Source organism: Hippoglossus hippoglossus, chromosome 21 (assembly GCF_009819705.1).
Source record: "Hippoglossus hippoglossus isolate fHipHip1 chromosome 21, fHipHip1.pri, whole genome shotgun sequence".
In the NCBI taxonomy this organism is placed as follows: Eukaryota; Metazoa; Chordata; class Actinopteri; order Pleuronectiformes; family Pleuronectidae; genus Hippoglossus; species Hippoglossus hippoglossus.
Window position 1 is genome coordinate 8,561,814 of NC_047171.1, and position 22,648 is coordinate 8,584,461.

Genomic DNA, 22,648 nt, shown 5'->3' on the forward strand with positions numbered 1-22,648 from the left:
TGCGATGAGCTTTAAGCTTCAGTTTACAAAGGATGCCAGATGCTGCCTGCAGAAAAACCGAGGTTCGAGTTCATGAAAAAGCATATTTGTGTTCATTAAATCAGGGCATTATGCAACCAGCACCTTATGTGGTATCATTCTTGCTCTGCACTGAGAGCTCAATAAGTGCAAACCAGTTACTATATAATGCTCAGGAATGTGTATATGTTTATACAGTTCACTTTCCACCTGGGACAAAGAATATATTACTTATTTATACATTTGTATTAATTCAGATATGTGTATCTTCAGTTGTCCAAGTTGTAAAATAGACAATGCTCAACGCTAGAAAACACTCGTGGCGCTAGTGGATTAACTATTGTAGCTGCAAAGTTTATTTAGCTGTTTTCTAATGTTACCATGATGTTAAATTGTTTGCACATGAGCATCAGTTACTGGAGGCTCCACATATCAAAAGTCAATTCTTCAGTGAATCCATTTCCATCCTGTGAACTTGCTGATGCATAGTTCATGACCTTTAGTACGTTTATTCCAATGTTGAACATTTTTAATTAACCTATAGCTCTCGTAACGCTGTTTTACACTCTTAAATTCATTCATATACTTGTCTATGTCTAAAGAGTTATACAATTTATACTAGTCACATTATTCTCTACAGTTAAACATGGCCCTGTGTATCGCTGTGGGGGAAAAAAACAAAATTGAAAAGCATGTGTATTAGGTGAAGCAGTCCATGGTTTTGTGATTTTTCTGTCTGTGCTTTTGAGCACTTCTATATATTTTTTATTCAGCATCTTCATGGTGAAATGTCAAATAATTTTGTTTTCAAACTTCGCACTTCTAAAATAAAGTCGAATCTGTTCTTGCTTGCCCCCCCCCCCCCCGCCCCCCCCCCCCCCCCCCCCCCCCCCCACCCCCCCCCCCCCCCCCCCCCCCCCCCCCCCCCCCCCCCCCCCCCCCCCCCCCCCCCCCCCCCCCCCCCCCCCCCCCCCCCCCCCCCCCCCCCCCCCCCCCCCCCCCCCCCCCCCCCCCCCCCCCCCCCCCCCCCCCCCCCCCCCCCCCCCCCCCCCCCCCCCCCCCCCCCCCCCCCCCCCGTGTTTTAATTCTGGTGGATTAAACTGAGATCCTGCTGGTCGGTCAGAAAACTAAAGGAGAAATGCTGCTTAATAATCTTGAAATTTACTCCTTTGATTGAACCTGAGGTCTCATGTCTATTATCTTAGATTCAGATTTAAGCTTCAGTTCACACATCAGCAAGGTGACGAAAATATCCTTTTTTCACCTTAGAAATATTACAAAAGTATAAATGTATAAATCAAAAAGATGCTGAGAAACTGATTCATGCATTTGTTTACAGTCAAACTGCTTGTTATTACCAAGTAGTTTTAATAATGTTTTATTTTTACTTTTATTTTATGTACTTTTTAATCTTTATCGTGAAGCACCATGTGACGCAATTCTTGTGTGAAAGGTGCTATACAAATAAAGTTTATTATTATTATTATTATTATTAACCCAGCAGGAGATCCTCCGCAGGATTCATCGCGAGTGAGAGGGCGTGTTGATGGAGTTTCAAACCCACGACAGAAGCGGAAAAAACAAGAACAAGAAGAAAACAAATATCTCAGGATGAAAATGCTGAGCGACATAGAGACAGAGATATCAAGAGACATTGTGGTGCCGATGCGACAGTTTGCTGCGCCCCCCCCTCACCTGAATCCTCTGGAGGATTTGTTGCTGTTGTGAAAACATCTGAGCACAGAACCTGCCGCTGGATAAACTCTCTGTAGAAAGTCCGGACCCAATTCTCTGGAGTTCCTCCGGAGGACATGTCTGAGAACTACTATGTTTTTTTGTGGTATCCCGAGTCTAAAGGCATCTGTTGTTGTGTGAGTGCCTCGGAGAAAATAATGAACAGCTACAGTCAGCAGAGGAATTAGAGGCTTAACTTAATGCAACTGTGCTTTTGTAAAATATGAGCCGACATGTCCTCCATGCAAACAGCTTATTATGGCCAATTGTTTCTTAATTCATTAAGTTAATCTTACGACTATTTATTGTTTTGTTTTTTTAAATTGTCTTTTGAGTGTGAATTTTATGTCTTTAATGTCTCATGGAAATTCTTAATTGCTTTGTGTCTTTCTGGTGCTCGCCTTGCTGATAACTATGTCCATATTTGGGGTGGATGAATGAGTCGACAAAGCACAGACACACAGGAGACCTGTGCTTGCATCATTTATGAAATCGATAGTAAACATTTATTTAATCCATGACTTTTCCTCAACCTCATTTTTATTATTGTAACCATGACAACCAAGACAACCCCAGACCTTAAGTACTCATTTGAACCCAAACCACCATCTCCATCTGATGACTAACCAGGTAGTCTTTGAGCCTAAAACTAACCAAACCAACTAAAACTATACACACCATTAAATGTGAAATTATAGTATGATAGTCCGATAGAGTGCCAGATACAAACAGACACTTTTCACTGGAAAGACTTTATCTATTGGTTCAGCACAGGTGTAGAGGGGCCAGATCATTTGCTGCAAATGGAACGAGCGAAGGAGAAGTTATCCGCTTCTGAAGATAAAATTTAGTTGCACAAGAAAGTGAAATGCTCCAAATCTGTACAGCCTAAATCTCACTCTATTTACAGTTGGAGTTGGTCTTGTTCACACAAAACAGGAATTGCAGTTACATCTTGGGGGCATTTAGAATTTCTGACACAAAGCACTGGTATAAATAATGAAATTAACCACCGGGACAGAGGCAGTGTTGTTATCAGGAACACCCGGGCCTCTCCTACAGAGAGAAGTCTAAATATCTGCTGTGAAGAAGGTCGATCTAGACCCTGCACCTTCACATACGTGTAGGTCATTCTGGCTGATTCTCTGGTTGAAGGTGGCTGAGCTCAGACTGAAATGAAGCCAGACTAAGCCTTCAAGAGTTTTACACCTCACCTCTGTTCTTCTCTATAATCTGAAACATGCACACACAGCAAGATCTGAAAATAACGACACATCACACACTACAGGATATTGTTAAGACTTTCAGGACTATCAGTTTGTGAGGTTTGAGACTTTATCTGCAAACTCTTCACATTATGATCTGGGCTGAACTTTGCTTCTGACCAAGGTCCCACATCGGATTTGAAGTTTGATTGTCAGGAGGGGTGAGTCAGGGATAAATTGGCCCGAACACTCCTGTAGTCTGAGCCCGGCTTAAGGTTAACACAACTCCTCAAACTGCTACAACTTAAAAAATTCAAGAGAGTGAGTGAAATAGACATCAATCAAAACTGGACTGTCAGGAAGTTCACAGTTCAAACTCATACCAAACGAGTTGAATACTTGTGTTGCACAAGATTGAAAAAAACGGTCTTACCTTCCAGTGATGAGGAGGAAGAGGGTGAGGATGACGAGGAGGGTAAATCCACCCACCGCTGCTGTGACGATGACCAACACCTGGCCTTGATCCGAGGCGATGTCTGATGCTGACGGAGGCGGAGGCGGAGGGTGGCGTGAAAAGGGAGAAGAGTAAAAATTACATTAAGTGTGAGAAGTTGAATGTCAGGAGCACGTAAGGATAATAAAAGCAGTGAGGGAAGAAAAGAGGGAAATGACATGGGAGGCAGGGAACCCGAGAAGAAAGAGAACATTTTTAATTCAACATCTAAAATATTCCTCTCCGTCAGTGCACCATAGAGACCATATACGCTCTCTTGATGGAAAGATGTTTGATCAGCTCTTTGTCATGGTAAAACCCCTCCGTCAGCTTCATACCAGAGCGATTCGTCCGCCTGCTTCTGTTTAATTAATATTATTCATTCATGAAATTGTGATTTAGTCCATGATCATTTGGTTAAATTGGTCCCATTTGATATTCATGATTTTCCCTTTTCTGGGTCTCGTCACAAGGCTAACGAATCCCAGATAATTGAAAGATGATTGCCATTACCAAATGTATTTCTATAATACTGTGCGCTTAATGAATATGAATTGAGGATCAGGGCGCGTGGTCGCCGGCCCAATGAGTGAGGCCTGCGTGCTTTTATACTGTACGGAACGTGGGGGTGTGTGAGAGGTAAGTCAGGAGCTTATGTGCAAGGGCGGTGTCAAGAGTGTGTGTGTGTGTTGGTAGATAAAGGTAATTACAGATCACTCAGCAGGAGGGTGAGTGAAAGTGGCGGTGACCAGATTACACAAGACATTTCTCCCAGCCATCAACTTCACGCACTCACACAGATCACTAATGAAGCAGATGTGTTGGATTGAAGCTGTTGTAATGTGGTGAGCGCCTGTGTGTGTGTGTGTGTGTGTGTGTGTGTGTGTGTGTGTGTGTGTGTGTGTGTGTGTGTGTGTGTGTGTGTGTGTGTGTGTGTGTGTGTGTGTGTTTGTGTGAGGACAGAGATAGCATGGTGACAGAGGACAGGATGGAGAATGCAAAGTGAGGGATGAGGAAGTGACAGACTGACGGATGGATGGAACGCGTGAGACTGACTGACTGACTGACTGACAGGTGGCCCGGACAGACTGACGGAGCGGGAGCGAGCGACAGGGGCCAAATCAGCTTTCTCTCTCTCAGATAAAAGGGCCGGGCCGGTACAAAGGCTTGGCCGAGCACTGTCTGATCCGCGGATAAAGCAAAGCTCTGCAGCTTTGGAAGGGAGAGGGCCACTGTGAAGCCAAAAAATCACCCCTCAACAATACCTGACCTGACATAAAAGGGCAGCTGGACCTTTGTATTTTATGACTACACTTGCAATAAAGCTACTACTCACACACACAGTAAAAAAAACATGAAGGTTGTATAGTCACACTCTCCTGTTGATTGTTTTCAATGCTTTGATTGTCATTGCTACTGATATGTTTTCCTTTCAGGGGTTTGGGGTTTGTTTATGGAAACCAAATGAAATTCACTGTAGAGATTCATCCTCGCCAAAGATGAGCTCATTCAGTTAAAACGAACATGTTTTGACCATTAGCAGGTTGGTAATTAGGATCTGAGGATTTTCCAGTGTAGGTTTACATGCTATAATAATGAAAATATCCATTATTTGTCTCATACTGTACATTGCTGCCATTTCAGGCCCCTGGAGAGGGACTCCCATTGATGAAGACACATTTGTAACTTCAGATACCTCTTTCAAACACAGAAAAGCTATGACACTCAAACAAAAGGAAAAAGCCCAAGTGTAACAAGTGTAATATGGGAAAATTTACAATAGTGTGTTTGTACAATTTAGGCTGATTTAGGCTGATTAGCTGTCAAATATTAAGTCCTGGGTGAGAAAGCTTTGTGCTGCTTTACCGTCATATACTGTATAGAATCAGTCTAAGTGAAATGCTGGGGTAGTCCACAGTACAAGTCTGCCAGGTCCCAGATTCACTTATTATACAGTAAATACAGGTTGAAGCCCAGTGTTTTCTGCAGTGGAAGAACAACACATTGTGTTAAATGTAAAATCACATGGGCTGGAAAAGAATCAGCAGTAATGGGCAGTATGTTGTACGTGTGAAGACTAATGGGCTTCCCACCTCCACATTTCCTGTACATGTTATAGTGCAGTTGAGTACTACACCATTCACTTTAAATTTAAATTAGAAAGGTGTGATGTGTTAGCGTTTGTGATTTTAAGGCTGCACATGCTCATTTCCCTTCGTAGACACATTTTCCAGTCGCTATAGTCGGAATCCTATTTGTGGTTGCTGCTGTATGTGGTTTCATATTCAGGTTAGTTATTTGCTGTTGTGCCTGCCTCTGATACAAACTGCCCTGGTGCTGCTCCGGGCGATCTAAACTTCATCTGACCCTGAGCTGCTACTTGCCGCGATAGCATCTTCCCCCTGTGACTTTCTGTCTAAAAGATGAGGAAAAACACGTGCAAAACAGTAAACGTGCATGTTAATATCGTGTTTCCATCTGAAAACAAGCCATCAGCAGAAGTACAAACACAAGGACACAAGACAAGTGCTGGAGGTTACGCTGGTACTCACAGTCTCCTGTGGATTCATATTCGTATTTAGGTGAGTAGGAGCTGTATCCAGCCGGCGTGCGGGTGCGTACGCTGAACACGTACCAAGTCGCTGGTTTCAAACCTGAGATGATCACACTGGGAGCCTTGGTTCGCGTAGACGAGTAGCTCAGCTGCTCGTGTTCCTGTGGGGGGAGCGAGGAATATGAGCCATTATAATTCAGAAGAGGTGTTGACCAGAAATTACCTACTCAGGGACGACCACATTTAACTATGTGACAGGTGCAACGGCATCTTTCCCCCCCATTTGCACTCACAAAAATGTGTGTTATTTCACTATGGCAGCTGCTGATTGCACAAATGATAATTAGGAGCGTCATCCAGCTGCAATGTACAAGAGAGCCTAAGATTTTACTTTATCATTTTAGTGAGACTTTTTATATATTCTGGAAAAAATGTTTTATTGAGCAACAGTTGACTGTAGTTATCGTGCATAGAGAACAGTGTCTGCAAATCCACCATTTTTTTAACTCCAAACAATAATACCACATTTGAGTTTCTGATCAGTGCTGACACGGTGTATTTATCTACTAATAAAGCTGTCAATAAAAAATGAAGAACTGTCATATTATTAATTGGAGACCTCTGCAATGCTGTCCTTAATTTGGCAGCAGCAACAGCTCCATTGATACTGAGGTCAAAAGCACAAGCTTACTTAATTACTTACTTTACTTTATTTTGAAAACATAGTGGATATGACAGCACAGTAGGACCCTGTAGAAAGTTGTATGACTATTTAATCTAGGATATGATGAATGAAGCACCTTTTAAGTGATATACTGCACATTTATATCTGTTTTATGAGCTAAATAATATGATTCTTCTTTATTTCAATACAATAATGTTGGTATATCATCACATTTATTAACAAATTTATTTTAAAAATTACATAATGAGTTTAATATGGCTCACAGCATCAACTGTATTAAACTGTGATGGACCCTTCAGCGACAATGCCTATGTAGAGTCAACTGTTTGGGACCTCTCTATGTCATTAGGATTTCACATACCTGCATGATTTTTGACATAAGCAGGGGGTCACTGTACCTTTTCATAATATTTGATCTCGTAGTCCAGGATGGGAAGTGCCGTCTGCTCCGGTTGCTGCCAGGAGAGAGCGAGGCTGTTCGGAGAGGCCCAGTCCTTCTTCAGTGCCCCGAACACAGTCGGACCTGGTTAGAAAACACAACATGCAAAGGTCAGCTTCAGGGTCTGGAGTCAACCCACATGAATCAATTCACAATTCACTCTTTAGTGAGTGTTACAATAAAATGTTTTTACGTTTCATGTTGACACCAGATGGAGAAGAATTAACTTTCCAACAGACTTTAATTGAAGATATAACTATATCAACACCTAACTTCTGCATGGTGTTACAGTGTGTTTTGGATCAACCAAACAATTGGAGGGATATAGTATAAGTGTTTATATACTTGAATAGTTTGGGAAAAGATTAATTGAACTGCGAGCATGTGTATGAATCAAGTATAACAAAGATGACTGAGGGTTAAGAAGTTAGAGATCATTTTACTTAAGATCTGTACTGGTCCCATCGTAAATTAATAACTGATCACATTCAACATTAACTGCTAAACTTCAGCATGATTACTTCGATAGTTGAAAATGCTGATGTTAGTATTTAGGTGCTGTTTAACCTGAGCTGCTGGTGTGACAGTTGAGTCTTGGTCTTGTTGTGTGAGTCAGTGCACACACACACGCACACACGCACACACACACAGACACACACAGACACACACACACACTGAAACAAACACGGTAGATCAACACCTGCCCACCATGTCAGCAATAATTATCCCACACCCATGCTCACACTCAATCACAGTGAAAAGCATTCACACAGCTCCCCCATAGGACCCTCTAGTTTTAATTGAAAATAAGTTGAGGGAGCTATCTTTTCTTGGACTGAGTTGCATTAGATTTGCTTTGTGAATTTCTGCCGGGTAAATAATTGCACCGGGTTCTCAGGAGAGGTCAGCACATGAAACTGCCATGAGAGTCATTATTATATATTATATCATCTAATGTTACAGAGCTGACTCATTATGTGGCTGTAAAATGGAGGCCTGCTTTTCTCATGTGCATTCGGTTTGACACAATGGCACTGACTAGTTTATTCCTCAGTAGAAGCCTGGGGAAGCTGTTTTCAGTTCTCACTTCGGCTGAGGCTGAGTATTATAGGGCCAGAGGCTTTGTGAGCAGGGGGGAGATGAGGGATCAGATATGGGGGCTCAGGGTTTGTGGGTTAGGGGGAGTCGGGATAGGGTTCATCTGTTAGATGAGATGAAAGTGCAGGCTGTATGGGTTTGAGCTTATTAGTCAGGTGCTGAGAGACCTGCTGCTACTAATCTAATAGAAGGAGCTGAAAGTGAACATCTCCGGTCCCTTCATCCCACTGGTGTGTGTTTGCTGTCCTCACCACCACCACCTGTCTGTTTTCTGACAATTCAATCTGCTTCTGTTGTTGGCTTTACCTGTTTGTGTCCTCATGCACATTGCAAAGTTTTCACGTGTCCTAAATGTTTCTTAAGCACAACTCCAAATTTGCATCTTAAGTATGAGTATATTATAGAGCAGGGAATCCTATGGGTTTTTAAGCTTGGTTGAAGAGGGGGGATGGAGACAAAAAAGAAAAAATATGCACTTTTGCAGGTTGAGTCTTCATTCTGTTTAGGACAATTGTTCTCCAACTACCTGTCACCTGAACTATAAAGAGGGCACACAGTTGAGTACGTGAGAAAAAATTTATTGGGCTGTTGTTTCAAAAAGGATAGAAATGTAAGAGTTTCACTTTTCGAGAAAAAAGTCCTAATATCAAGAGAATAAAGACGGAAAGATTAGGCTGTGTCATTTTATCGGGTAATATCAGAATATAAACCTGTTGAACACACAGACTTGGAGAAAATGTTTGGTTGTGATCGACTGAGAGACCATCATTGCATCTGAATGATATTTAAAGTAGTTTTGTAGTTTTTCAAGAACCAATGAGATTGGTTCAAGATTTTGGATCCAGAGGAAGTGGAACTACGGCAAGCATGGGTTCTCCTTTCTTAGATTTGTTTTTTCTCAAAATATTATGACTTTCTGACCCTCATTAAATAATGACTACATTCTCATAATATTATGACTTAATTCTTGTTATATTATGACATTATCCACATTGTTTTCATCTTCCTTAAGGCCTTAATACGACGTTGTAGCTTTTAGATCATACTGTAATGTGTTGTCTGCAGTAAACTGGGCAGCGTCTAATATACAATCACGTTTACATTATAAAATGTATTTCAATGCTTGGCTTCTCCTTAATAACCGACACCTTAATAGCCATTTAAAATTTGGTAGGTTGACTGAAATGTTAACGAAAAACCAGAACAACGTAATATCATGCGTGAGTGAAAACAGTTAATAATATAAGCATAATCATCAAGCTCAAAGGGCATGGTGTGTGTGTGTGTGTGTGTGTGTGTGTGTGTGTGTGTGTGTGGTGTGTGTGTGTGTGTGTGGTGTGTGCATACATGTGTATGTTGAGGTTGATGTGAGTGCATGTATGTGTTATTATAAAAATAGAGTATGAAGCAGCTGTAGTAGAAAACCCAGCCTCGGCTTTTCAGAAAAACAACAAGCCAATGCTACTGACATTTATTTTACTACTTATTAAGTGTTATTCATATATTATATAACCTCATATGACCATTTTACTCAGACTGTGCTCGTGTCCTCTGCTCCTTCTGTCCTCAGTGAAAGAGAAAATTCCTCTCAGGGGGATTTTATCTGATTTGACTCTAATGAAGCACTCTGTCAGAGCGCTGAGGTTCCTCCTGCGCTGCTCGTGGCAGCTTGGTTCAGCAGCGGTGATAGAGAGCGCAGGTCTGTGGCTAGAGTCATGCGGCGAAAGGCATCGAGCTAAGACACAGCAAGATGGTTGGCATCTGCAGTTAGCATATTGGCCCCTAATAGGGAGCAATAAACACAGGCTGAATACTATATCCCTCTGAGTCACAGATTCAAATCAGCCTCCCACCGCTCATGAGAGAAACAGACACGGAAAGACAAGACGAGGAAAAAGGAACATTTAGTTCCCAGAGCAATCGCACAAAAGCCACAGTTATTCTAATCCTGCCATCATTTCCAAACATAACGACATACAGTATATTGTCTTAACGGAGAGACAATGAAAAGAAGGTCCCTACTAGATCATCCATCATCCATCTATCCACCTATCCATTATCTCTAGCCCTTATCCTTTGAGGGTCGGCTGACATTGGGCGAGACGTGGGGTGGAAATATCTGTTCCCTCTCGCATTCACACCTATGGTCAATTTAAAGACTCCAAGCAACTCCAATCTGCATGTCTTTGGACTGTGGTAGGAAGCTGAAGTAACAGAAGAAAACCCACGCAGACAAAGAGAAAACATGCAACCTCCACACAGAAAGACCCCCCCCCCCCCAAAAACCGTGATTCGATCCTTCTTGCTGTGAGGCGACAGTGCTAATCGCCGCAGCATCATGGTGCCCATCAGATCATATCCGACAATTGCAATTTACATCAAATTAATTTGACTTCTAGCTGGTTTCATTACTCTGATTGTGAACATAACCCCATGCCATCTAGATGCAAGGTAACTAGAGCCCAATAATAGTTTATTAATCCTTAAAATCACGAAAGACTCATGACAAAAAAGCATAGACATATGTTTATCCTTTCGAAAGCTCGATCTGGGTTTGTAACAATAATATAACTCAGAGTCCAAACACACCAGACAATATGGTGAATCATGTCTGCTTCTGTGTGCAGCGTGGGCGCACGTTGTTTATTTTTTTCCAAAGGCAGGAGTAAGAAACACCTCAGTGTCTCGGGGCACTGACAAGATACTTTTGAGGACAAAGGTACATATGGCAGCCATCTTTAATGATTCCGCATGTGGGTTATTAGAGCTGCAGCATGAAATCTGCCAGAGGAACCGACTCTGTTTCTCCGAGATGCGGGAGCATTGGAAAGCCATTAGAAACACCAGTCAATTACAATGCCCGATGGATGGATTTTCCAGTCAAGCGTGGTTAAGCTCAACATAAACTAATGGGGAGTCTTTAAATGAGCTTGACCTGCATATGATTTTAATTAGCTTTCCTGCCCTAAAGGCTTCCATTAACTGTTTAAAAAAGTCAATAGAGCCAGTATTGATGCTGTGTGAGGGCTTAAACGATGTCCTAACACTCCGCTGATTCACTGCTGATAGAGAGATAGAGTGAGGGAGACACACACACAGACACACACACACACATAAAGGTGCTCTTGTTTACAACAGTCATATTGACATGTCAGTCTCTTTACTAGGTGTGTGCTTGTGTTTGTCTTGAAGCCGGTGGAAATTGGTCCTTCAGCATTTAGTCGCAGACGCGCACATCAGCTACAAAAACATACAAAAATTCAATTGAATCCTTGCCTGTATTCACTGTCTGACATTGTCAAGTATGTGGCGTGCTTCAAAGGCACTTCAAAGTTGCTTCAGGGAAGCACAAGGAAATGAAAGAATGGATTGAAGTTGTCTCCAGCGTTACCCCACTGGGACTTTGAGTAATCCGGTGGAGCAATGTCACATTTATAGGATCAATAATGTCTGTGTGTGTGTGAACACGTGTGCGAATGTGGTTTTGTGTGAGTTGCTTCTACAACCCGCGACACAGATCTGAAGTGACATAGGGTCTGCCTTTAATAGGGTTAACCTTTAATAATGCTGGAGCTCCTTCCCATTACACTGCGAGTCATCTTCTCTGCATTAACACCACAGAGACGTGACTGAGGTCAAGTGAACTCATGGGTCAAGTATGATTAAAGAGAGTGGATGTGGAACCGGCTCAAATAACTGACTGGTCTGCACAAGTCAATCAAGCAAAGTATAACTGAAATGAATTAGCACTGACCTCTGTTATCCACCTGCTGCACTGTATCCCTGCCTTTTTGTAAGACTATCAAAGTATTTCTTTAAGTATATACTTCCATAATTTGGGAAACATAGTTATACATATAGGATTGGGCATCATTCTGTTTTTTTCTTTCTTAATTGAACATTTTAAAACGGTGCCGGTGTCTAAATTGTGCCAGATTTGAAATTTATTTTTCTTATTTTTTAAAAGCACAAAACAATGGCCACCAGTGAGGACAGCTTTATTTTTGTTAAATGGTACATGGTTTTGTATTTATATAGCGCTTTTCTAGTCTTGATGACCACTCAAAGCTCTTTACAGTACAGTTTTACATTCACCCATTCACACACATATTCATACAGTGCATCTATTCAGAAATTTGACAAATTAAGTATTAACAGTTTAAACTATTTCCCAGGTGCTTCATTAAGTTTCTCATATTCCTCCTTTTTACACAGAAGTGATTTATTTTCTTTATATTTGGTGCAAGTCCTGACATTGGAATCTTTTTTGCGTCACACTTTCAACCATGTAGCTTCAGGCAAGTTGTTGTTGTGTCGACTTGAGTTTGTGGGAGCTACTACCTAACTGTTACGTTCTGGCTGCCAGAGCCATGTAGAGAGTGTGTTGCCAAATGCAATGTTAACTGGGCACATGCTGTTTTTATAAGTTGGTGCCTGATTGGCATTTGTTTGGTAGCCAACCCTAGTTACATACTTTTTTGAAGAAATAAATCAAAAAATCTCATTTGCAACTCGATACGTCTATTTTTACTAACACGACACAACAGAAAATCTTTGACCTTCGGAGACAGCTATAAGGTACCTTCTACAATTCTTAAGTAGCTCTTTCCAAGACAGCAAATTATTTACAAAAATGTTGACTTACTTATAATAAATAAATTAGCCGCATCCTTTAATATCATCATTTTTTGGACTAATACTTATTGTAAAAAATGTCAGAGCTGCTGTGGTACGGAAATCTATCCATCCACTATCTACACTTTAAGGTTGGGGAGGATGGGGGTGGGGGCAGCAATTAATCCCACTCAGGTCACCAGTCTATCACAGAACTCTGGTAAAGACACCGAGCTTCAATATGACTCATCGAATCATGCAGCCACTTGATGTAATAGTGGCTGTTATTTCTAAAAGGATTGTAACAATGAGCTCTGTGAAACCAGGACTATTACGAACCTCAGTCTGACAGCGGACCTGCGTATGATGAGGGTTAACTCAGCTCGCGTTGGACCCACTCAGATGAGACAGCTGTCACCAGCCTCTCACTGTCACAGCAGAGACTCCCGTCTGCTGTGTCGTTTGAAACATGTCACTGATAAACCTGAGAATAACACCGAGCATTACATCCAACAATCTACTGGGAGAAAGTTTCAGTTAAACCCTCCTCTGTCTGGGCATCTGCACACTCCCTCTCTTTATGGGTCAGTTAAGTGTCAAAGTGTGCTTGGGCAAGATACTGAACCCCAAATTGCCCCTGACGACAGTGTGTGATTGATTTGTGAAAGAGAAAGTGCTGCATATAGATGCCGTGTATGACTGTGTGTGAGAGTGAGTGAATGGCAAAACTGTACTGTCATTAGTCATCAAGACTAGTAAAGGCTGCTGCACACGAGAGGATGATCGGGCTGATTTGAGACCAGATTTGCCCTTTCCGACAATAGCAGGGGTGTCAGTCTGGAGGTCAGTCGCTACAGATTATCTGCCCAAATAATCCTGAAGTGTGAGGGGTTTACAAAATAATCTTAATGCTACCATTAAGACAGAAGCCTCCCCGATCTCGATTTCGATTATAAGATTAAAAATCTGTGCTGCGGTCTCCCACGTTTTTAAAATAGGTGAAGAGTTGAAAATCCTCTTGTGTGCACCAGGCTTAGCTATATAAATACAGGGACATTGTATTTAAGATGGACAAAATGACAGCTCTCCATGGCTCTTGATTGGTGGCTGGTTGCAGCATAGGTCATAAACCCTGCCTCCTCCACGTTAATGAATGGGACATGGCCCATAATAAAAGGTCAAAGTACACGTCAAATAATTTTTTCTCAAACAAAGTTTCTGTCATTTTAGGTAATTGTTCACACAAGAGTTAATTTTCCTGATAAGTTTGGTTTAAATTAGTTATTTGATGCTTTAAAAAACAAAGACAATTGTCATGATTCACAGCTGAGACTGGCTCACGATTGGTCGAGTGTGTGTATGGGCGGGACCCTGCTAACTCCTGTATTGCTACTGCACAGACTCTGGCTACAAATTGGCAAGATAGCGATCATATCCAGGATAGTTTGGCACCATTGCCATCTCCATCATGATGGCGATGCAGTTCTATAGTTTTGACCAACACATATAGACTCTAAACTAAAAGAGATCTGAATGGTGCATGAAACTGGTTCCTTCTGAATTGTTCAGATTTTTTCCACGATGGATTGCTGACAGCTAATTCATTTCTGTGTAGGTTGTTTTCAGGCAATTTCTATGAAGATTTAAGTGCCATTTCGGGAGATTCCTATTAGGTCTTCAACACTTATACTGGTCATTGAATAGCACCTGTGCATCAGTACATTTTACATTCTATAATGTGTCTATAGGGGCTTCACCCTCTCTCTTCCAGCTCCTTCACTACAATCTTCATATAAAGTGCTGCAATTTGCCGGCCAAATTGTCCACACAATCTCTCTCCCAGCTGGGGCGACATGGGGTTCTTTTTCGAGAAGCATATATTGTCGCTGCCTGCAGTCTCACAAAGGAAAAATGGATGTGACCCCCGTGACACTAAATAGCCGTCAACTGGATCTAAACTGGGACGGTTCCTTGCTCTCCCTTGGTACACCTGCAATCCTCCCCTGCTGTGGTGACTGTCTTTACTGTGACAGTGGAGAAAAGCTCCTTAGACTCCCTTGCCCCATCCAGATGGTGGCTGCAACAGCTACCCGGACAATTTATCATGTGTATCTGCTGAGTACAGGGAGTTAACAGGTAATTAAAATCATCGGTCACGGAACAAAAGCAGGCAATGGGGGAGGCAGTGAGAAGAAGAGAAAAGGGAGGAGACCTTGCTGAGACTCCGCAGCTATTTCAGTGACTTTTAGCTGCGGTGGGAGACAGGAGACTGAGGAAATAGAAGTCGTGAATGTAACTAGAGAAGAGAGACAAATTACAGAAACCCAGGGAGACAAAGTTTGACTTTGGATGGTCATTGACTTGCAAACAGCTTGTAACGTTTAAACCTTTGTCTGCTTATTGACAATCCGCTCTCAGGCCGTGGAAGACAGATTAAAAGAAAGATGAACACAAAGTGAAAAGAAGAAGCACTGTCTACTGTCACACGTCAAAGTTTGTGTGCTAGCGAGCTGGTCTGACACTCTTAGGTCCCATCTTTAATAGGGCCCCAGCTCTGCGCTGATCCCTCTTGTTCCCATTTAATGGGGATGTGGAGAGGCAATGACGTGTGGGAAAGGCCAGGGAAACCGGCCCCTACGCTGGCCCACCACAATCAATACTCATTTGGCCTCCACCTCTCTTTCCCCAAAAGTAATTAATGAGAAGAACGGAAGCATCTAGCTGCTGACAGCTGATTTCCCTGTCGGTCCCTGTCCTTAACACCCTGTCCACTTCTCATGCTAATACTTAAAAGCTTCATTATGGCTGAAACCAAGCATTCATAATGGAAAGTGACACAGATACGGGCTGACGCAGACGTCGATGCGGAAAATATTTTCACATGTGTGACGTTAAACCTATAAAGGAAGAGGTTCAGAGTAGTTGGATGAAGATGCAGACGATAATGCCAGAAGTTAAACAATGAATTTTAATAGGAAAAATCCTTTACTTTGTGTAATTGTGTGACTTGGTTCAAACTAGATTTTTTTAAGGCACCACTTTCCAAACCTTTTATATCAAATTGATTCTAATAAAACATTTCCTTCAGATTTCATAATAAAAGTAATGGTGATGGAAATGGCAGTAATGGTCTTGAGTTCCAACAGAAACATTTACCAATATATATTATTAAACTCTTCCAGGAAACTAATTAGTGGTAAAAAAAGGTATTTTGAGTTATAAATATAGTTCAAACTGAATATCTGGACAGAATAAAAAACATTTCTATAGCTTCACTATCTCCTCTTGCCTCCTTCTCCTCCGTCATGCATAGGCAGAGGGATGGAGCGCCTCTGCACTGGAGGTACAGTATAAATAGCAGTCGACCCCCCTATAGCACCCAGTACAGACATACTGCAGCAGAGCAAAAAGCAGACAGAGTGGCAAGACGCTTATTCCTATAGAGCTCATTTCAAGTGGAGACATCCATACACAGCCCGGCTGTCAAAGTCAACCATCCAGGAGGTAAAAATAGCCCAACCAATAGATACAATGCTGTGTGAATGGAGACTTCCATGGAGAATAGGGAAGACAGCATGCACTGTAAAAGCACAACTAATGCACATGGTCACAGTACATGTTGGAGATTAACATCGTCCCTGTGGGGGCCAATCAGTCACAACTTCAACAAATGTGTTCCATGTTTTCAATGGAACAAAGAAAAGCCATTTTGCTCTGAAGTTTCCTTCTCAACTTTGTCTGGCCATTGATTGACTGGCACTTCCATGTATCACTATGCAACTTTTGCTTAGCAACAGCCACAAGTGGAAAATGATTGTGTTGGGCTCAAAGTCCAAGAGGTTTTTACGTAGATAAAACAAAGCCGATCAATTGTTGGACAAGACTCTGACTGCGTATTTCCGCTGATTGAATTGAAACGTGGCCAAACATTCTGTATCCTTCATGGCCTCGCCTTTTTGATTGATCTAGTTTTTGGCATTACTCTTTAACTTAATTCTGTTTCAGCTGTTGATTTTGTAGCTGAAAGAAGACAAGGTGCATAATGTTGCTTCAAGAGAATGAAAATAGTTAAAATAGTCAACAAACTGAGTGGAAACAAAGCGTTATGAAGTTAAAACCACTCCTATGACACCTGCAGATTATCTTTTGTTAAAATCTCTCAGACGTAAGGGATTTGCTAACAAACGATGAAGTACTGACCGTCATGAACATGGTGTCTCTCACAAAAAGGAGACAGGAAGCTTGATAAAAGAAAACACGTCAGTATATTTGATGTCTTACTCTGAATACATTTGAATACACTGTCCAAATCGAGTACAAACTGTAATACCTTAAGCTGAGTGTGTTTTCAGTGGTTGTTAAAATGTATAAAGGCCTACGGGGATTTAAGTTAGAACCGCTGTCATTATGAAAGGTTTGATGGAGTGAGGCTAATGCAATGTCATTTAAATGAACTGAAGTGACAAAGGGTACTGGCAACTGATTTATCTAACTTTCAGAAGACAATGGCGCTGCATTCTTGGGAGGAAATTCTCCCTGAAGATTGAAGAGGGGATTGAGGTGGGAGTTGAGAGAGAAAACTTCACAGAACATCCATCAGGATTGCAGAACAATGAATCCAATCACTCCGTATTAATGAGCCAACGCTTAAAATAGTTCCCGTTGTGAGGTGAAGTCGGGGGAAATGATCTTTGCAGGGGGGGGAAGAATCTTCCTGATAAAAGTCTGGGCATAAATCATTTTGTGGAGTAGAAATACAGCAGCTAATCTTTTTTCCTTCAAACCTCCCTGCTCAGAACAGTGCTGAATAGCAGTCCTGGGAAATAGCTATTCTTAATGCTGGTTGGTGAATAGGTGAGTTACCGTGCGTCTGGAGAACTCAGAGGTGCTGGCTCTGGATATTTATGGCCACAGACAAAACTGTACATGTGGGCGGCTCAGTCATGGCCTTCAAATATTCAAAAAGGCACTTTCCAATTATCAGCGTCCAGCTACAGTCTGCGTGCTGAATTTATTATCTAGCTGATTTGAACTTGTTGTCTAACAGCACCGTCAGTGCAAAGTATTTTACATTTATTCTCTTATTTCTCTCTTTTGATGTATGAAATATGAACATATACATCAACTTCAACTGTACTTTTTGTTTAGTGCAAATTATCTATGTTAACACCTATGCTATCTATGCTAACCAGAGAGTATATAAAGATGGACGACGCTTCCTCTCCACTTCCTCCTTCTATCCAGAAATACTCATACTAATGCTGCCATCTTGTGGATTTGGAGCCAGAGTCATATCATTTTCGTGTATCATTTTCATCTTTTAATCTAAATTAACACTTGAACAAATGTTGGCATAATAAGAACCATTAAAATGAAAGAAATCATGTATATCACTTACACTTTAGCCTGTATAATTTGGTCCATGTCCCATTCACTAACATGGAGGAGACAGGATGAAGACTTTTTGGCTTCACTTTTGAGGAATGGTCATGTCGTCCATATTCTTACACAGTTTAATACACTAAACCATGCTAAACGCTATACCTGCTAAATATCAACATGCTAGCAGTCCTTCGGTATCTTTAACACATGACAAGCGGTGCATTCAGGAAAAGTTAACAGACAATAGATCAATGTGGTTGGTTACTCCCAATAAATAGTATCGATCATGTAAATAGCAAAATGCTTTTATTAATGACTATTGTTGCTGTTGTCAGGACATGAGAGATGACAAGAAACAACATCTGAGGTCAATAACATGGAGGTTAAAACTGATCTCATATTAATCCTTAAGTTTGTATTAACTGTGTGACTTTGTCCCCAGCCCACTGATCTGATGTTACCCATATTAAGCAGGTGATTATATGTATATGCTCTAACTTCAATACCAGTAAACAGATACAAGGGCAACATACTGTAGGTACAGATTTCCCTGCTGGGCCCAGCTGTGCTATAATGTCCCCTCTCACCCCCATCAACCGTTCTTGCCCTCATTTTCCTTCACAATCCCAAAACACCCCTAACCCTTTTACCTAAATGCAAATGCAGATATGTCAAAGTTCACACATTTAGTATTTATGGTGCAACTAAAATGCAACAACCACCTCTTACAGTCAAATTTTTGACTCCACATCTGTTGTTTTTCGCAGGTCAAGACAGACTTAGTCTGAGCTTTTATATTTGTGTGTGTGTGTGTGTGTGTGTGTGTGTGTGTGTGTGTGTGTGTGTGTGTGTGTGTGGTTGCAGCAGGTCATGGACATAGATAAAAGAGGGTGCTGAAAGGCAGAAAATAGGTAGGGGGCAACAGATGCCCCAGGTCAAATGAAGCCCCACGGGAAGCCAGCTAAACAAACCTGCCAACAAACACAGTAAGCAAACATCTGCTCACTCACGCGTCACTAAAAAGGTGGATGAACTTCAGTCACCCATGCACAAGACTATATATAGACTGAGAACAACTGAAATCGAATCATATAAACCAATAAATTAGAATTGTTTTAATTATTATTGCCGTTGTGGGGTAAACAATGTTGGAATGTAACTAAGTACATTTAATCAATTACTATATACAAATGTGAGGGATAGGGATATCGTTGCTAGTTACTTTAAAAATTAAGATTTTTGCAAACAAAATATATTAAGAGACGACAGTAAAATCCTGCTTTTACATAAATGCATGTGTAATAATAACACACAACAACATAAACAAGTTAAAGGCCAAGTTAATGTCCAGCCAGTATCATTAGAAATTAAGTTTAAAAACCAGACGATAACAAAGTAAACCACCATAAAAAAGGTGAGTAAACTCTATTTTGTATTTAAAAAGGTACGTAAATGGCGTTTACCCCCCCACTACGCCCCTGTTTGTAAACATGCCCACACCCACATGGCTGCAGGGCCTATGCCAGTAAACCCACACAAATCCAATGTAGGCCCCATGTGGGTTAGCACAGAGTGGTTTTGCCCTTTGGGGCCTCTATGTGGGTTTACTCTGGGCACCCCCCCCCTTTTGTCAACAACACACGATAATTGTTTGAGACCAAATGCAACAAGCTTTCGGATCGCAACCGAAAAGACATTGCATATGACATCAGTGTGGAGGACATATCTATGAAGACACCCACCATGTTACGTTTAAATGTATCTTTAACTGATGGTTGGGATTCTGACTCCTTCAGTGGTATTTGCTGTTCTATGGAAGTGTTAAACATCCACAAATCTTGGTCCATTAACTTCTTCCCTGTCGTGAGAACGAGAGCTTCACTGGGAGCGCCCTGCTTCAAAATAAATGAAGGATAGATGCTGGAAGACAACATGATTTCACGCTGAAATATTATTGTGAAGGATACACAACAACACGTTGATATTAGTTTAAATTAGAGCCATTCTTTTTTATTTCTGCTACTAGGATATAACCGGAGTTTGTGGAGTTTTATTTATTTTCTTTAAAGTACAAATTTAGCAAATTCGACAGTGAGTTAAGTAGAAACACTTCAATTGATTTCATAATCCTAATCAGTTTTATATTTGTGACAGCTCAATATTTTATTAATGTCGCACATTTCCCACTTGATAACTGAATATCATTTAACCCCTTGTGAACTGAAAGGTGCACAACACAAAATAGAACACTCAATACATTTCCAGACCTTGTAAATACAAAGTAAACACAACACATACTTAAAAATGTAATCCTCCATAAATGTATAGTAAATTTGAAAGTCTAAGTTTGAAAGTCTTTCTCCACATCGGGCCACTATTCTCACTGTTGTTAAATGTCTGCCAGAATCATGTGTTGCCACATCGTGCCTGCAGGAGCTACTGTGATCACAAGCCTTGATGTGGGAATAGAGCCGGTCGTTTTTTCACACGAGATGAAACGAATGGTAAAACTTTGGCATGATCTCGATGGATTGTTGGAGATTTTGACATTTAGTGAAACAGCAGAGACAGAAACTGTAAAAGTGAACACAAAGTGCCACATGTCCAAATTTGTATTCAGTTGGCTGTGAATCTGAGAGACTGCATCAACATCTCCTGTTGCCGCACTGTAATAAAAGCTTTGTACTCGTTTGCCAGCAGATTTTAATGTTACAAAACAGACAGGTTATAGCTGTTGTATAGGAGAAAGAGAAGGAATGCGACAGTGATATAAACAACCTCCTCGTTTTCTTTGCATTCATAAGGTTACCTCTCTCGCCACAGGCAAAACTGATTAATTAAATTACTGCATGTTAAGGCATTGTTGTGGGTCAGCATTATTGCTCCCTGCTACAGAGGAGTATGTAATCCCATGACATTGCAACTAAAGGCTTTAATACTGCTCCAGTAAATTAAACGTGCACTGCTAAAACTCTATGTCTGAGTAAATGAAATAATCTTGTGTTTAGATTGAAACAGCAAGGTTATTCTAATTTGTAGTTAACTATATACAAAGCACAGGTCTGTTACAGAACCTCCTGCATCCTTTGGTACTTATCTTAAGCTTTTGCATTTCAAGACTAAAACATATATTTTTTTAAGTTTAAGTGTTATGGTTTGCACAATGGTATATTCTAAAAATTATTTAAAATTGCAGTGATAAAATCAGGGCTTTAAACTACAACTAGTGCAGTGTTGTTTATTCAAAGTTCGGTGAAACTTGAATCAGTTCGCAGAACCCTGAACTGGAGAATCAGTTCTAGTTTCCTTTGTTGTGCCTGCTGCTGCTGCTACAGAGCACTGCAAGTTTATTAATAATGAACATGTCATATCACACCAAATTCGACACTGCACAGAGTTTGATGTTGATAAGATGAACAGTTGTGCCAAGATATGTGAGTCACATACAAACAGACAGAGACTTGGTAGATGGATATAAAGCCCTTAGTCTTAGAATGTTCATTAGACCAAACACCCTTTGCTAATAAAACCAGAAAAGCATGTGTACATGTACAGCACTTACTGCACATGCCCTATGTACTTGTACTTCATTATTGTTTAAAATATCATCACATGTCACAGTGTCCACCATTAATAAACAAGACAGGGATTCTACAGCCATGCTAATGGCCGTGTGAGGCTCTATAGGGGATATAAAAAGGGATGAAGAAGAACATAGTGGGAGTTGCTCCACCCTGGGCACTGCAAAGCCACAAGGCCGAATCACTGAACATATACTGTTGCTTGGGCTCAGTATAATTATTATAATAATAATAGTGATGCTAAATGTTATTGTGACTCATCCTTGTCTCAGTAAATCAGTAAATATGAAACAATAACATCGTAAAATAAACACATTAGGTGACATATTGATTCCTTTACAGATACTAATTTGGGCCGGAGAGCAACACAGTTTTTAACTTCTGCTGAAAATACTGCTGACTGTGGAAGAGGACGGAGCCAAAGTGAAATATCAACAACAATTCATCATGGAGGACATCACTGTCTCCATTAAACCCACTGTGACCAGTCTGCGATACTTGCATATCATTCATTTCCCTCTCCCTGGCACAGATCCATGCTGGTGGAGGCAGTGATGTGCATGATTATCTGAGTTATAGTTTAAAATCTGAGTGGTTCAAAAATGACAACAGAGAAGAGAATGAGCCACTAACAGTGCAGAGGTTCTAGCGTTGGGCGACTGGACGAATATATCATCTATCAGTGATTGGCTGAGTTTATTTTTTGTGAATAAGCTGTCTGAAGAATTATTTCAACTGTATAAACAAATCTACAAACTGGCATTTATCATATATTATCTAAAAATCTTTCTTCACAGCTGTGCATTAGTTATTTTATTCAGCCCCTGCTGACTCAGCTCACTCTC

General features: G+C 41.0%; 1 protein-coding gene across 2 annotated transcripts in view; it reads right to left on the reverse strand.

Moving 5' to 3' along the window:
* The window catches only part of LOC117755085 (ephrin type-A receptor 6-like), a 157,139-nt gene that overhangs the window by 24,183 nt on the left and 110,308 nt on the right, over positions 1–22,648 (reverse strand). The window contains exons 6-8 of one of the 2 annotated variants that reach the window (XM_034574596.1): positions 7,088–7,212; positions 6,003–6,165; positions 3,391–3,493 (exon numbers count right to left, since the gene is read on the reverse strand). In XM_034574596.1, coding sequence (XP_034430487.1) covers positions 3,391–3,493; positions 6,003–6,165; positions 7,088–7,212 — 391 coding nt within the window. Of the gene's footprint in view, positions 1–3,390; positions 3,500–6,002; positions 6,166–7,087; positions 7,213–22,648 lie in introns of both variants that reach the window. The other variant, XM_034574597.1, reaches the window with a different exon arrangement.